This window comes from Cyprinodon tularosa, unplaced genomic scaffold (genome assembly GCF_016077235.1).
Source record: "Cyprinodon tularosa strain WSP-4 unplaced genomic scaffold, ASM1607723v1 ctg77, whole genome shotgun sequence".
Lineage (NCBI taxonomy): Eukaryota > Metazoa > Chordata > Actinopteri > Cyprinodontiformes > Cyprinodontidae > Cyprinodon > Cyprinodon tularosa.
Window position 1 is genome coordinate 321,721 of NW_024039529.1, and position 17,596 is coordinate 339,316.

Below are 17,596 nucleotides of genomic sequence, written 5' to 3' on the forward strand. Positions count from 1 at the left end.
AGGTTTTAAATTTTTTTTTTTCAAAGATTTATTGCAGGAAATTGAAGCATGGTTGTTCAACTTGACCCTGAACACGAGGTTAAAAGAGACAGCAGAGACCTGAGCTGCTCTACATGCAGTGAAACCAACTTATTAAAGATTAACTTCTGTGGAAATGTTTTCTTATGTAGGTTTTCATGTAAATAAAAAAAAAATCTTCTAGATAAATCTCTTAACAGGCAGAAATGTACATTTTTGTGACAAAATAAAGTTCACATCTAAGATTAAATGACTTAATGTAATAATGCTGTGAAAATATCCCATTTGTAACCATACTGGCCTGCAAAGCCTTTCAAAAGATCTGCTGATGTGCCTTTTAATTTCAATAGAAGATAAAGGTGACATAAGTAAATAGGAAAAGCAGTTTTTGTGTCAAAAGTGGAAAAAAAAATAAATCCAAACCCTCCAGGTCCATCATGAAGTATCGGCCCCCTAAAGGTTCTGCTTCCCTTTTTGGAACAAAACGGCATCGAGTGGATTTTCACATCTCTGGAGAATTTTGCCTCCTGCTTCTTTGCTGGATGGTTTTTAATTCAAGAACATCAGAGTTTGGGGACACAAGGTCTCTTTATGCAATAGCACATTTTTTTATTAGTTTCAAGTCCAGGCCACTCTTTAGTCATTTGGAGTTGAATTTGCTGCTGTGCTTTGGGTCCCTGTCCTTTTCTTAAGCTTAAGGTCATGAACTTCTGAGGCAATTTCCTTCAGGAAAGTATTTCCTATATTAAAGCAGATCCTGCCCATCATACCACCACCACCCTGTTTCAGAGTCACAAGACCTGGAGGCCAATCTTCCTAAATATCCACATCTCTTCACAATTCAAAATATTTTCCCTTTTTGGGAAGTTTTTGAGATCATTAAGATTTTCAGGAATGCTTTTGTTGTTTTTTGGTAAGCCTTAACCTTGGAAACTTCCCATTGATTTTACTATTTTCCGCAGTCTCTACTGGACCATGACCTCCGACTGTCACCTGAGACAAATGAGGCCTGCAGGCATTTAGATGTTCTGTTTTTTTTTTTTTTTTTACAGCCACCTGAATGGCTTATCGACATGCTTAATAGATCTTTGGTCTCTTCATCCAGCCTGCTTACTCCCTGCACTTTTTTCTCATCTTTTCCTGAATTTATTTGGTGAAGAGAACAATCATTTTTACATTATGTAATCTACTTATGTTAAACAAATCTGAATAAGTGATTGTTTTGATGGGTAAGAGCCTTTTCTTCTATATAAAAGATCACCAAAAACTGCTTTTAAGATTTACTTTTGCAATTAAAGTTGTAAAGGGGACCTAAAATGTTCAAAAAAAGGCACAGTGCTAAAAATGTCCATTTCCTTTTTGTCAAACTTTTGTTTAGTTAAAAAAAAAAAAAAACTAAGGTATGGTTTAACTTATTTATCTTTAGCAAAAATAATGCACAAAAGTAATATTTATAAAAATAGATTTTGAGCCAGATATACTTTGTAAAGAAAAGGGAATGATATAAAAAATAAATTAGTAATGATACTTGCAAAGTACCCAAAGGATATTAAAACATGCATTTAATCTAAAATGAAAAAGCACCTTTTAAATCTCTTAACTAGGCCGATTCATCTTTGCATTGTTGTGTTGCATAAAGTTCAAAGTTGGAGACTTTCCTTTTAGCTTGCCGTCTAATTCGTTACATCTCGATTCTGTCAACATTTAAAGCACTTTTTAAGACCCATATGTGGCTTAAGTTGCAGTTTCAGATTAATTTGAGGCTTTAAGGCTTCCTATATAAATGTGACCTTTTGTCCAAGGCTCAAACGTCCCCGTGGACATTTCTGCGGAGAATTCGGAGACGAGACATCACCTCGTCCCAGTCCAGGTAGGCCCCCTCCAAGTGTCGCAGCCTGTCTGGTCTGCTCACGTAGCTCTTCCTGCTGTGCAGCAGACGCCAGTTGTCAAAGGTCACGATGTCTCCTGAAATAAAACACTCAAGATCAGACATGGGAGCTTTTGCTGTCGATCTGAAATACCACAGAAACAAATCAGGTTTTTATCCATTATCATTCTTTGGAGGATGTCCTTCAGTGACTGCAGAGAGGACACGGTTACTGATGGGCTGGATGTTTACAGCTTGAAATAACACAGTGGGAAGCAGCAGATCCATCCTGCTCCACATAAATGTCCCGAACCTCAGCCGTTAGGAGCAGCAGATGCATTTCATGGCTTTCACTAGACATTGGTAACTTGATTTGGCCGACAGTGACAAAGATAGCAGTGAAGTTTTAATGTCACTACCACCTTAATGATGACAAAAACGCCCATCAGCATGTTTACAACAGGCTGAAGAATCCTGCTGACAAACATCCTCCTCACTGAAATCTTTACGTTTCAACATAGTAAAGCAACTAAAAAGTCATCAATTTTAATTGCTTTTGATTAACTATTGTTTAGTTTTCTTCTGTAAAGCACCTTGTGATCTATTTCTTGACACTATACCACATCAAAATGCATCATAACCCTTTTCTAATCTTGTCACGTTACAACCACAAAATTTTTTACTGATGGAACAAAACAAATATGCATAACTGAACCGCAAGGAAAGGGATGAATGCAGGTTAATAGTTTTTAAATAATCTGAGAGTGACACCAAAAAATAAATAAAGTGTGTGTGTAAAATTTAATCTCATAGTTTTTTTTTTCTCAGCACTGGTGGAAAAACATGACAGACATTGCATGGTTGCATGTTCTACAAATCAGGCCTCCGTTGAAGAGTGTCAAGAAGGTGACCATGAAAAGTTCATCTTTAGCAGATGTGTGTATGAAGAAGCTCTGGATCACCTTGAAAAATGCCCTGTTAGTGGCAGCACTGCGCCACTGTAGCAGCAGCAGAGATGTTCAAATATTAGGTAAAGATTAATATAAAGTCATCCTAGAAGAAAATCTGGTGAGGGAATTTTCACAAGGCTTGACTGGATTGTTACTTTTTATAAACTCAATAACCCTAAAAATGAAGCCAGAAACATATTAAAGCACATTTGTCCTTTAAAACCCAGGCATAAATCTATAATGAAACCTGGTGGAAATATTTTTAAATTTGTTGATCATTCATTATCATCCTTTTACTTAGCCTTTGTCTAGATGTATAAAGCTGTTGGAGACATGTCAAGTGTGCTTTACCGTCCAGGTGGTTCGTGTAAATATCTAGCTCCAGTCTCATTACTAGGCTGTCTCCTGCCTCCATTTTGTTTTTATAATGCACACCAATAGCTGCAACAGATCTCAGGATGGTGGCTATGATCCGGACCTGGTTTTCCTTCAGGATTCAGAATCAGGCCTTATCTCTGTTCACTCAATAACTTCCTGGGCCTTAATGTGTCACAAACAAGGCAGAATACTGGTTTTACCTTCATTTTTATAAATATTAAGAGCTGAAGTCATTGAGTCATTTAAACCTGTATCTGTTGGTTTATTCAGTGTTCACTGTGTGAATTTTTTCTGCAAGATATTTAGACTTAATTAAAGGAAACATGTAAACTGGCCTGAAAACACATTCTTCAGGAGAATTTAAGCCCAATAGTAGCAGTTTTAGGTTTTTAGCTGTGAAATATGGAAATGCAGACAGTTTTGTCTTTTATTCTACTTTTACTGTGTTTTAGTTCAATAAATAAATAATAGCAATGTGAGGCAGAGTATATTTTTCTTTCCTAGTTCTGGTTTCCAAGGCGACCACCTGACCTGGCTCCATGAGGTAGGTGACCACGTTTTCTGGTCTGTTCATTATGTCCACATAGGCCTTCAGGGCCCTGTAGAAGGGTTGAACCTGATGCAGGGGGACGTCCAGCACAGAGTCTCTGGTGGCGTTGTTGTAGTTTATTTTGCAGATGTTGCCCTCAGAGTCAACGCTGATCAGAAAATACAGAAGGACAAAATATTAGTATTTAGAGCTGAAGCAATTTTTATTTAGTTCTAGCTTAACAGGAAATTTTAAAAAAAGCAGATGTGATTAATTTAAACATCTTTACGGCCTATTGGACTTTATATTTAATGTGGAATGTAGATTATCACTATTCTGTTATATTTCTAAGCTTTGTGTTTTTGTCTAATGCACATGTAAAGTTTTACTGTGTATATATATTTGAATCATTCTGAACAGCAGAGGGCAGTGTTCTCACACCGAATATAATAACTGAACACCATCATAAGGTGAACAGTTTGCTGTTTCTTTTGTGTGAAATCAGATGTCTGTGTATTGATAAACAGACAGCTGACATTTTAACAGAACTTACTCGATTATACGGTTCTTTGACTGTAGCATAAAGTCACAGTAGTCTGTCCCGGTGTCTGTGAAGTCGATGCGGAGTGAGGTGAGCGTCCGAAAGGCCTCTGGATCCTCTCTGTGGAGCTGCTCGGCCATGTGAAAGCCATCCACCACCTCGCTCTCCCCTCCTTCCTCCGCCTGGTTAATGCAGTGCAGGAACTGTACCTACAGCAGTCCGAAGCACACATGCTGAGCAAACGCTCCTTTCCAACCTCTGAAGTCATGAAGGCCAAATGCCAAGACATGATTCATCACCGATCCCATTCCTGTTTAATCCTCTAAACGCCATTTAAGAACGATTTTACTCACCCCAGGTGCAAAGTGTAAAGCAGGATAGTCTGTATGCAGGCTTAGTTTCCCAGAAGTGTATGCCACATTGTTTGCCATGGATTTGTCCTGGACTTGCCATGTATGCCTGAGGACAAAGATAACATTCATTAATAAACCCCACTTTAATTATTCCGCTTTGGCAACAGAAGATCAGCAGCGACAATTAGGAGAAAAGGATGAGATGAGATGAACTTCGGAGGGTTCCCTGAGGGGAAACTGGGCAGCTTCACAGGAACGCTCAGACTGTAGACTCTTAAGCAGATCCTTCATTGAGATGCAGCATGAGTTGAGCGCTAATGAGGTAAAGTTATCTTCAATGTTCTGTTTGTATGCCTCGTTTTGGACAAGGCTTGAGTCATTAATAGTTTCTGTGGTGGCAGACCTCTCCGTTTTCCTCTGCAGACTTTTCACTTCCTGCTCTATGAGCTCATCCACCGCCAGTGGAAGAGCTTTATGATTCAAACCTCTGTTGCAGCTGAGTGCACCAGGTTATTCCTCCGACTTAAAAAAAGAAAGATGAAACACTTTTAGTTTGTTTTTCTCTTTTCTGTCCTGAAACAATCAGCCCAGCAATAAGTCAAAGTGATGAACTGCTGTGATGGAAAAAGGGCGAAGAGAAACTCACTAAGCTCAACTCTGGAGCCAATACGAACCAAGGCTAGAGAGGAATCACTGGTGCATACACTTAAAACATTTGCCTTCTTTTTGAATGTTTCATATTCAGTCATCGTGAGCAGGACTATTTGACCTTAATTTAAAAAGTGAAATTATTTTATAATGAAGCTCCATTAATGAAAAGAAAAAAAATAGAAACTGGGTTTAAATTAATTGTAGAGACTGAATTATTGACAGTCAGATCCAGTAGTAGTTGGTAAAATGTCCCTCAGCAAAATGCAGAGGAGCTTTGCTTTTTCTGGTTCTTCTTATCAGAATTAATGAAGTTCATTAATACTGTTTGAGAGAATGATTTTTTTGAAAAAGTCAGCGTATGATTTCTAATAAATATTATGTTTTACTTTTTAAAGAACTTCTATTATTATTGAAAAAGAGGAGGAATATATTTTCCTCTGTCATTTGTAGATAATGTTGTAATAAACCTTTTTTTTTTATCTCAATATCCCTCAATTGTCCTGCAGTGAGGTAATTTGTCCTCTGCTTTTAACCCATCCCCTTAGGGAGAAATCTTCTGCCTGTGGAGCACATTAATCGATTGTAGAAGGTTCTCAGAGGAAGTGGTTTAAATGTTGGCAGACTGAATACTAACTTTTATCCACGTTTCAAATGTTGATTTGAAGTAAAGGTAATTAGGAGGTAGTCCTCCTTTATTATCTGTGTCCCAGTACTACTGCTAACAGAACAAAACCTCAGCATGATGATACCACTGCCAGACTTGACTTTTGCTGCTGTTCTTAGCTTTTTAAAATCTGACTTTGACTCCTCCCAACCTATTTACCGTCTCACTTGCCAAACAGCTCAACATTCATCTCTTCTGACCTTAAACATTTTTCTTTTGAGATCATTCAGCCAAACAATCTGGGCAGCAGAGGTTGGAAGTGCTGATTTTGGGAGCAGGTTTTCCTTCCTATATTTTGGTGTTCCTACATATTTCCCTTTGCGGGGCCCATTTTTACAAACTTTCTCCCATCTCAGTGTGACCATTCTGGGTCAGATGACTGAAACCTGGTCACCGGCTGGTGTTTAACAGGACAATGATCCCAAATACTTATCCTCCAATGAATTAGACAGGTCATCCAATGGGGAATAATGGACAACCTGGCCGTATCCTACTGGTGGTCCTTAGAGCCGATAGAGTTAAGCCAGTGGTTCTCAAACTTTTTCTGTCATTCCCCACTTTGGACAAGGGGGAATTTTCAAGCCCCGCCTGTCCCCATCGCCCCAACACAATGCTAATGAAATATGCAACAATCTTAAAATGTTCCAATTTTATTGAAGTAACAAGTAGTATCTAAATACAAACTATCTACATCAAATAACAGCAAGCTCAAAAATAAAGAAAATAAAAATGCAGCTGTGTCAAAATTTGTATCAAGCTCAAAGATAGAAAAAATTAAAGTGGCACTCTGCAATCTGTTAATAAAAGAAAAGAAGTGAAATCCATCTGGCAATACAGCTCTATTTATCCCTGCATTAGTGGCTGCAATGAGCCTGTTTTGCATTGCACAGTTTCTCAAAACGGGGTTGCAGGCTTGATACTGCCACTCTCAAGTCATGCTCAATGTTCAGCTGAGATCTGTATTTTGTTTTCAGTGAAGCAACAGTTGAAAAGCCCATCTCACAGAGATATGATGTGGCAAAGGGAAGAAGAATGCACACAGCTCTCTGCCCGATGAGTGGAAACTCCCTCTCCAGTCCAAACCAGAATTCACTATGAGTCTGAGCATTAAACCTGAGCCTCAGGGTGGAGTCAGACGTCATTTCAATAAACTGGTCCTATTTATTTAAGATAAAATATTTCAAATTCAGTTAATTATGATCAACCTGCACCGCCAATCCCGGCGCATGTGCGCTTTATTTGCAGTCTGGACGCTGAGGGTAAACATGCTGTGTCTCTGCAGCACTGAGAGGGACTCCTGCGATAGTGGGGGAGAACGGGGTTGGGACGGAGGCGCCCCACGGCAGCACCTGCCGCTGGAGGACAAGAAAAGGAACGATACGTGCTTTCACGTAAGAGTCTCCAAAAGTCGCTAATTTGTCGCTAGTCGCTTTTTTGATAAAGAGTCGCTGGAGGGGTCTGAAATATAGCGACAAAGTCGCTGAGTTGGCAACACTGGGGCGCGGAAGTTTATTCCGTTACAAATAATATGCCGACGTCACGTCAATCATTATTTTGGCACTTCAGTTCCAGGTGAAATTTTTCTCATATCTAATGTTCTTTTAATTAGACTGCATGTAGGCTAGTAATGATTACTTTGTGGGTTTGATTGGTCTAAAAAGCGGCAACATACAGCTATAAGGACAGTTTGCTCTCACACGTTCTACATTTATAGTCACACACACACACACACCGGAACTTGGCGCGCCCCACCTGTCACGTCTCAATTCCCCACCAGTGGGTCGCGCCACACACTTTGAGAAACGCGGAGTTAAGCAAAGGTCAGCTGCTAAGGGGTTCACGTAAGTTACTTCAGTAGCTTCAACTTCATCCCCAATGAAACCTTTGGAGCTACTATTAAAAGTCATGCTCATCCAGGAAACAAACACCCAGCAGCTTAATGATGGCCGCACTGAAACTGGAGGAGGGAAAGTTATCCCATTATTATGGGTTGTAAGAAAACTAAGAGCCATTTCTAAGTTAAAACTGACCAAACAGTAATTTAAAACTTGTGCATCCAAATCCCCCACTAAACTAAACCAAAGTACTTGTTGTACAATCAGTCCATCCTACCAGTAGAATAATTCAAATGTATCATCAGGAGCCCCAGACTCAGACTGGTAATCTGTGATACCAGGCATTATTTGCCCGGTGGGCCGGTCCTACTTTCAGTTTGCGCGGGTCGACCCTCCTTAAATCCTACTCAAGGAGTTCAAGAAGTAATACAATGTTAACTACATTGTCCATAAGTCGACTGGTGTAGATGGAAAAATGCCAGGGCCGAAAATCGTTCCCAGTCCGAGCCTGAAGAGCCCTAACTTCTTATGACCCTGACAGTGTGTGTAAACTTGTCCCCTGCACTAGATCTTTCAAACATATGTTCAGCTGGCTTGCATTAATTAAACAAACCAAAATCCCCTGCTTCATGTGGATTTTCAGTTCTGAACATGAAGTAAACATCACAGTCTCACCCATAAAACGTCAGCCTAAGATATCCAATCCTCTCAGCCAGTCTGGCCACCTGGCCTTGCTCTGCAGGCGCCCCCTTTAGGTGGACGATGCCGACTCGACGTAGAGCCAGGAGCCACGCAAGGGCAGCGCCATCGTCATGGAGAACTTCGTGGAAGTCAGCCCTGGGAATACGCAGCGACGCGTCCCAATAAAAACGCTCTGAAATGCAAAGGGTGAAATAAAAATAAGACCATTTGATAGCATTCATTGTGATGTTTCTTTATTTCTGTTTGGTAAACCAGCATTAGGTTATTGTAAAAGAAAAAATAAATCCCTTTTTCTAATCCAGGAAACAAACATACAACTGAGCACACATGGACGGCACTCAGAAATCCTCCATGTAAACTGGACTGTGCTGATAAAAGACAGCCATCCAGATGTGCAGCACATGTTGAGTCAGTACATTGCAAAACATCCAACCTTTAGTTTGTTTACTGTTAGTAAAATACATCAAGACAAGATTAGAACACATTTTTTTATTCAAACACTGCCTTGCTCTGGCTGTTTAGCTCCAAAAACTTTTTTCTACTTGACAAAATCAAGTATGACACTTTGTTTCATTCCAGAAAGGATGTAATTTATCTCAAACTCCATTACTGCATCCTATGCTTATTGGACCAGAATGATTTTATAAACTTTGCTGCACACTTGAAGACAAATGGTTCTCTGAGAAGACAAAAAATAGTAAGCATGTCTCGGTCGGACAGACCCAAATGGAAAGAATCCTCCACCGCTCTCCGCCCAGCTGGCTCCACTCCTTTTTCCATGCAGCCTCTCTCCAGTGACTTCCTAAGAAACATCTGCTAAGTACATTTTGTGGGGTGGGGGGGTAAAAGTGTCTACCTGTCTGGTGTTTGTGGTGCCTCTTTGTGTCTTTTAAGCAACCGCTATGTTCAAAACAAACCCTGATAAAGTTGTCAGACAAACCATGGGAATAACACCAGGATTTAGCAGTCTGACTGTTTCAGCTGAACTCCATGATTTATTCTCATCTGAAACGTCCAAAACCACCAAAGAAAATACGCCCCCCCTTTTGAGTCATTGTAGATTTAAAGATGCAACAGAAAGACGTCAACTGGTGATTCCCTAACCTCATTTTTTTTTTATTTAAAGCAGTAGAGCACAAATACAGAGGCTACATGAGTCAGGAGCACGGTGATCACTGTGGCTCGCAGACCTTCCCCCCCCAGGCTGTTGTCACAAATGATCAGTTCTGGACGGTCAAGGACCGGCTGCCTGTTAAAACATGTCATGAGGGTGAAGGCAAACAAAGAGAGCAGGAGAAACTGGAGCAAAAGGTAAAACGTGGATGCTACAATTAATTGGGAGGCTACAGGTGTAGCAGTGCTTCAGGTTTTTTTCTCTCTCAGTTCCGGATGTCGGTCGTTATGGAACGGCCCTGGCTGTGGGCGGCAGTCCGGTCTATGTGTGCAGTCCCAGCTGCAGTTCAGGACAAACCTCATTCTGAAACTCGTCACGCTCACCATTATCAGGACAGTTCACAGTGAGCCTGCTGGGCGGAACAAAAGATGAGAACCTTGCATGAATATATCTGCTGTCTAATCATGTAATCAGAGACTCCAAGCAGCTTGTTTGTGACGGGAAGAGATGCAAAATGAGAAAGAAATAATTATGGGCCTTTTAATCCAAACAGTTCAAAGTTCAGAATCTGGTCAAGTTATAAACAGATAAAACTTCAAGTAAACAAGTATTTGTGCTGCTAGGGGAGATTTATTGAACATAACATCATGACTTTATGGTTTTAAGATGTTTTAGGAAGGCTTCATGTTTAATCATAAGGTCTAATTTTTAATTATGCATAATCTAATAGAGCCTTAGAGAACTGCATTTGTTTATATGCAGGGGGAGATTTACCATTAGGCAGTACTAGGCAGTTGCCTAGTGTATGATTAATACAACTTTTCATGTTTTTATAAAAATCCTTTGCTAAAATGGCATCAGAATGCTTTTAATATTACAGGGTTTATACATGAATGAGTAACTCTTATTTAATGCTTTTTAATGCTCTTAGAAATAATCTTAATGAAATCAACAAGTACCATGACTTGTACCCATGACTTCTATGTATATATATATATATATATATATATATATATATATATATATATATATATATATATATATATATATATATATATATATATATATATACAAAATCCTTCGTCATCTTCACCGTGGACAGGCTGCAGCCATGTCCTGAGTTCTTTGGTTCACATTTGCAATTTTCCTATTCTCTAGCCTTTTCTCCGCCTCAAGCTTCTTTTCCGAAGCCGTTTTAATGCCACAATTGTCAAATTTAATGAATTTTAATGCCAATTAAGGCCTTAATTTAAAAAAATGATAATTTAATGATTCTAATGACATTTCCTACACATGTTTAAAAATGGTCCAAACAGACAGCAGCAAACCATTTCAAAACAAACAAATACAAAGCGCAGTGTTGCCCATTTAGCGCCTTTCTCAATATATTTATTGACTTTTCAGACCCCTCTAGCACTTTTATTTCAAAAAAGCACCTAGCACCAAATCTAGCAACTTTTTTCTGCTACTGGAGGCTTTGGCGACAACATATAAAAGCACCAAACTCTGCACTTCAGAGCAAGTAGATTGGTAACCCCGCCTCCTGCTCTCCTCTGTCTTGTCTGCCGTCAAGATTGATGCAACTATTATTTCATACAAATGAAAAATGTAAGAACAGATAAGCAGATCATGGCTTGTCTACAGTGAAAATAAGGACTGGGTTATTTACTTTTTCCTTCACCTTTTTGGAAACACAGAAAGAAGCAATCAGCTAAGTGAGCTTAGTGCTTGGAAAAAATCTTTCATTCCTTTTGAGACAGCATGAAAAGTCACAAAACATAGAGAGGAAAACAAATTCTGTATCTTTATAATGGGTCTCTTTTATGTGTTGCCCCCTGCCTGTCTTTGCCTAGGGCCCCGAATTTCCTAAATACGCCCAAGTTTAAATGTTTAAAAACAACATCCAACAAAAAGTAATGCATAACTGTAAAAAGAAAGGAAAAGACAATATAATAAAAAACTGTATTCAGACGCTTTTAATCTAATTCTTCTGAATAACATCGACTGCCTTCAGAGGTCACTTATTTTCCTAAGTAAACAGATTATATAATTAATGCCAACTTAAGTCCAGCTTTTCTGTGAATCTGGCTAACAGAAAATTATTAATTGTGTATACCATAAATCTGGCCTATTAGGGTGAGTGGCAGAAAAGAAACATTAGAAATCCACTACCACCACCATCATAAAAGGAACGCAATAGTCATGTGGAATAAGATGGTCTGGCCAGGTCTTGGGGATTCAACTGAGACGAAGAATCTATTGTATTTTTTAAAAATCTTTTATTCCATTTATTTTTTACCAACTCTTATTGATTTGATTTTGTGAATGTTATCTTTACCCATGTTTTAGCTGTTTTGTCTTTTCATCTGTACGGTGTTATGTCTTATTTATTTTTCTGTACAGCTCTTTGGTAAGCTGTGGCTGTTTTTAAGTGCTTAACAAATAAAATTGGATTAATTTGAAGATGGACAGAGTAAAGTTTTTAAAAATACAAAATAATAGGCAGAAACCAAATTACTTTAAAAGTCCATCTAAACAATAACTTTAATGTCATACTTATAAGGCACTTTGTGATGATTTATCACATATTTAAAAAACTTTTTTTACTCGATTCTGAGTCTCCTTCCTAACAGCCAAACTCATTCAATTCTCAATGCGCTAAAGATGTATGATTTTTGCATCTCATTTGGTGATTATACATTCAATAAGGTGGTTTTAGAGTAAATTTTCCTCAGATACACCCATATACACTATATAAAAGAAGAGTTGTTATAATATTCAGATGTGACACCGCAGAATGACCAGAAACCTGATGAAAAATTCAAATGTTCCTCAGCCTTATTTCAGTTCAGTCAAGACAACTTTACTCAAAGAGACTATTCTTTTCACTTGCAGTTATTAACATTTGAACGTACAGTAAGACTCTGTTCTGGGACGCTGCAGTCCTTCCATGCACTCACAAGCTAAGCCAGAGGCATTCTGAGCAGCTGCAAAGGCCCTTGATGGTAGGAAACACAGGAGGCGTCATTGACAACAGACATGACATTGAAGTCATAGGCAGTATGAAAATGAGCAGTGGGAGCAAAGCAACTGAGGCTGTCGAAGTGAGACAGCTCAAGCAGCTTCAATAGCACACAGCATGAGATGCGCCTTATCAACTGAGCCAACAGCTCATGAGGATTTATTTAAAGCTCAACTGACTTGAAGTTTTGAGCAATCTTGACATTATGAGGAACCCTTTGGTGTAAGAGATTATTATTTCACTTTATATTCATTTTTTATCCCAGGAGAAAAAAGAAAAAAGCTCAGTCATGCTTTCCTACCTGCGATTTGTGTACTGTACCTGTTCAGGCAGCATTTAATGCATGCGAGCGGAAAAGAACTTGAAACAAACATTTTAATGAACCCTTCTGACACGACTCGACATTTTCACATAAAAAATGAATGAAAGCTGAGAAACAGTGAAGAGAAAAGAAAAAGCAGAAGAAGGAAAGGAAAGAAAATTGCATCAGAGCGAGACTACTGTGTAACTCTGGTCCCAGCTTAAGTCCTAGGGCCAGTCTTTTAGATGTTTTCTGGTCCGACACGCCAATGTAGCTGAACAGCTGGATTGCCTCCCTGTTATGCAATAAAGCTTTTGGTCAACTCACTTCTAAATTCATATGTAAAGCTGGTTAAATATGATTGTTTTAAAAGCAAAGATGCAGCAAAATTTTGCAGGAAACCAGCTCTTAAGAAGCAGACTTTAACCCGTGATCTAAGCAGAATGATCAAAGCTCTACCTGGATGTAGAAGTGATTGTCCTGCTGAGGGACGGACATCGGCTCCATGCTCAGGTGTTTTGTAACATCTAACGCGGTTGTCATGTGCATTGTTTTGTAACTTATTTATTCTTTAGACTGCTGTTTGCCCTGGAATACTACTTTAAGCCAACAAGCAACATTTTAAACTGTAAACATTATTTGGTATTAATTAGGTGAATTCTGCTGCCAATTGATAGCAATGCATTTTCCATTAGATTAAATGGAAAATTCAAGCCACATTTTTAGGATTTTTATCAAAAAATATATCTTGAAAATGCTGCAACATTTTTGTCCATTTAATCATCCTTTACTTTAGATTGGTCTGCCATATCTTCTATTAAGGAAAACAGGAAAGTTGGTGCTTGAATATAAACACCTATATCGATAAAAACCAAACTTTCACCCTAACAGTACATGTTGCACTTTTCTAAAATAAACATTCAAAACTGCAGACTAATATTTTCAAGTCTTAATTTTTATAAAAATAATTTTTTTATTTGCTTTTTTTTCTTCCTTTTTTTTAAATCTGCAAAAACTTAATTGAAAACAGAGAGTTAAGATATTCAGCTATTTTCATTTTCCCCCATCTCACATCGGAAATGCTTTTTTTTAATAATCATTTTAATATAGTTTAATTGAAAAACATTAAAATCTTCAGCAAGAAGTATAATTATAACTCCAAAACCCTAATACATTTTTAATTTTACACTTATACATCATCATGAATATTTAATTAAAAGATTAGCATAAAACAATCCTTGGAGTTTTTCTGAGAACATGATGTTGGACGATTGTCTATGATTTATCTTTGATAAAGTATGTTTTATATATTAAGAATATTATCTGAACAACAGACCTGCTTTTCTTGCATAATCTCCAGATGTGGTTAACAGAACTTTAAAAAAACTGAATATCAGGGTTTCTTTAATAACTTCCTAGCAATAAAATAGTCACAGACTATATGACTGCCTTGAGATTTTTTCTGTGCGGTCATTTGTGTAAATTACTCTGGCATGCACGGAAAGAAAAGGGTTGCCGTGTGCTTGAAGGGACACTTTCGACAGCCAGACAATATAGTATATGTGCAAAATTCCCTGCTCTGTTTCTCCCACAGTTGTAGTGTGCTACAGTGGCTTTTCCAGATGAGGAAACCTGAAGCCCAGGCTCCTGCGGTTGTTATGCAGTTCATGGTACTTTGGATCTGCTCTCACTGTGCTCTGCGGAAGCTTGGAGGCCTGTGTCGCTCTCCTCTGGTGGGAGTCCTTTAAAGCTGTGCTTCAATCACTGCCGTTATCCACAGGGCTTTTGTTTCGACTTGGATAAGTTTTATCTCTGAGCTTGGATCACCTCACTTCAGTGGACCGTCTGGAATATACCGACAGGGCTTCAAAGCCAGATGGTATAAATAACTGTGTTTAAAGAGATCAAGCACATAAAAACGTATTCAAGCTATTTGGGAGATTTTATTGCAAACAATTCAAATATACCTGTGTGATTAAAGCCGAAGTCTACAGCGTGTATAAATCTTTTTGCATCCTTTTTTTTTTTTTTTTGATAAAGAGATTTAGGGTTTTCTTTCACTAACATCTGCTTCAGACTATTTGAGTGAGTTTTATTTTTTAAGCATTCAGGATTCATTCATATGGTCTCTCTGTTTAATGGACCATTAAAACATTTTCCACTTTAGTAGGATTACTTTGAAACAAATAGGTGTTAAAGTTCCAGTCAATTAACTTTTCTTACACACATTTGCAAATATGTAAAAATAAAAAATGAGTTTTAAGATTGTCACTAAAAATGAGATTTGAAACAAAATTAGCTGAATTATTTACATGTAAAACAAAAAAAATATTGTTTTAGGGAAAATAAGTAGTTAATTTGGTAACACTCTGTATTAACCAGCAGCTAATGGGCTTAAGAATAATCTTCAACCAAATTGGATAATTATTCCTAATATTTGGGCATAAAGTTGCATTTAAAATTCCACAATTTACTAATTTCCATGTTATCGATCTTATGAAGGATAGTTTTTAATCTATAGTGAATATTCAAAACTCATAAACTTTTTCCATGAAGAGCAAGTATTTTATTAAAAATAAATATATTTTAATTGTACCTATATCACATATAAATCGAACACAGAGAATGGTAAAACTGGTCTTTATAGAGAAATTAAACCTCATGTCTGAATGAAATTATATTTATTTAAAGATAAATCAATTAGATTAAAGATAAACATAAAGAAAATAAATATCTTTAGAAAAGAAAAATATCTAAATGAACAAAAATCTTCTTTTTTTTTTTTAAGTAAGGAAAAAAGACATCACACCAAGTGTTGATGTTAGCAAAGCAGGATTTTACTACTTAAGATTTTTAATTAAAAAAATAAAGCTGCCTGATTTTTCAATCACCCTTGGTTCACCTGGTTCACCATTTCAACCTTTTTTCATTAACTTGTTATTTTTACAAGCTATAATTAAAGAGATTCCCCCCCTTCTATTGACAAAATGACCAACAATATTAAAGGTCGATGTCTGACTACAGCAGGGACCTACAATCAACAGGGCAGAGACAGCACTGGGTTTTCAGGAGCAGAGAAGATCTGCTAAGATCATTGCTCCTAAATTGTGCCCCTACTAGCCTCCCACTGGCAGCCAGGGTTTGGTGTTCTAGCATTTTCTTTTGAGATTTTGCTATCAATAATTTACAAGGTAAATAAAGATCTAAAACAGAAAAAAAAAAAAAAAAAGATTTCCACATACAGGTGCTGGTCATAAAATTAGAATATCATGAAAAAGTAGATTGATTTCAGTAATTCCATTTAAAAAGTGAAACTTGTATATTATATTCATACATTACATACAAACTCATATATTTCAGATGTTTATTTTGTTTAATTTTGATGATTACAAATGACAACAAATGAAAATCTCAAATTCATCATATCAGAAAATTAGAATATTACTGAAGACCAATAAAAACAAAGGATTTATAGAAATGTTGGCCAACTGAAAAGTATGAACATGAAAAGTATGAGCATGTACAGCACTCAGTATTTAGTTGGGCCTCCTTTGGCCTGTATTACTGCAGCAATGCGGCGTGGCATGGAGTCGATCAGTCTGTGGCACTGCTCAGGTGTTATGATAGCCCAGGTTGCTCTAATAGTGGCTTTTAGCTCTTCTGAATTGTTGGGTCTGGTGTATTGCATCTTCTTCTTCACAATACCCCATAGAAAATCTATGGGGTTAAGGTCAGGAGAGTTTGCTGGCCAATTAAGAACAGGGATACCATGGTCCTTCAACCAGGTACTGGTAGCTTTGGCACTGTGTGCAGGTGCCAAGTCCTGTTGGAAAATGAAATCTGCATCTCCAAAAAGTTGGTCAGCTGCAGGAAGCATGAAGTGCTCTAAAACTTCCTGGTATGTGGCTGCGTTGACCCTGGACCTCAGAAAACACAATGGACCAACACCAGCAGATGACATGGCACCCCAAACCATCACTGACTGTGGAAACTTTACACTGGACTTCAAGCAACGTGGATGAAGTGCCTCTCTTCTTTTCCTCCAGACTCTGGGACCTTGATTTCCAAAGGAAATGCAAAATTTACTTTCATCAGAGAACATGACTTTGGACCACTCACCAGCAGTCCAGTCCTGTTTCTCTTTAGCCCAGGCAAGACGCTTCTGACGCTGTCTGTGGTTCAAGAGTGGCTTGATACAAGGAATGCGACAGCAGAAACCCATGTCTTTCATACGTCTGTGTGTGGTGGTTCTTGAAGCACTCACTCCAGCTGCAGTCCACTCTTTGTGAATCTCCCCCACATTTTTGAAGGGGTTTTGTTTCACAATCCTCTCCAGGGTGCGGTTATCTCTCTTGCTTGTACACTTTTTTTGACCACATCTTTTCCTTCCCTTCGCCTCTCTATTAATGTGCTTGGACACTGAGCTCTGTGAACAGCCAGCCTCTTTAGCGATGACCTTTTGTGTCTTGCCCTCCTTGTGCAAGGTGTCGATGGTCGTCTTTTGGACAACTGTCAAGTCAGCAGTCTTCCCCATGATTGTGTAGCCTATAGAACTAGACTGAAAGACCATTTAAAGGCTTTTGCAGGTGGTTTGAGTTAATTAGCTGATTAGAGTGTGGCACCAGGGGCCATCAATTTTGAACCTTTTCACAATATTCTAATTTTCTGATA

At 38.1% G+C, this 17,596-nt stretch overlaps 1 protein-coding gene across 2 annotated transcripts in view; it reads right to left on the reverse strand.

Moving 5' to 3' along the window:
* Nucleotides 1-10: 10 nt before the first annotated feature.
* The window catches only part of bbox1 (butyrobetaine (gamma), 2-oxoglutarate dioxygenase (gamma-butyrobetaine hydroxylase) 1), a 38,512-nt gene continuing 20,926 nt past the window's right edge, over nucleotides 11-17,596 (reverse strand). For both annotated transcript variants that reach the window (XM_038270630.1, XM_038270631.1), the window contains exons 4-8: nucleotides 8,462-8,660; nucleotides 4,637-4,742; nucleotides 4,296-4,492; nucleotides 3,745-3,911; nucleotides 11-1,983 (exon numbers count right to left, since the gene is read on the reverse strand). In XM_038270630.1, coding sequence (XP_038126558.1) covers nucleotides 1,823-1,983; nucleotides 3,745-3,911; nucleotides 4,296-4,492; nucleotides 4,637-4,742; nucleotides 8,462-8,660 — 830 coding nt within the window. In that variant the 3' untranslated portion in view covers nucleotides 11-1,822. The remainder of the gene's footprint in view (nucleotides 1,984-3,744; nucleotides 3,912-4,295; nucleotides 4,493-4,636; nucleotides 4,743-8,461; nucleotides 8,661-17,596) is intronic.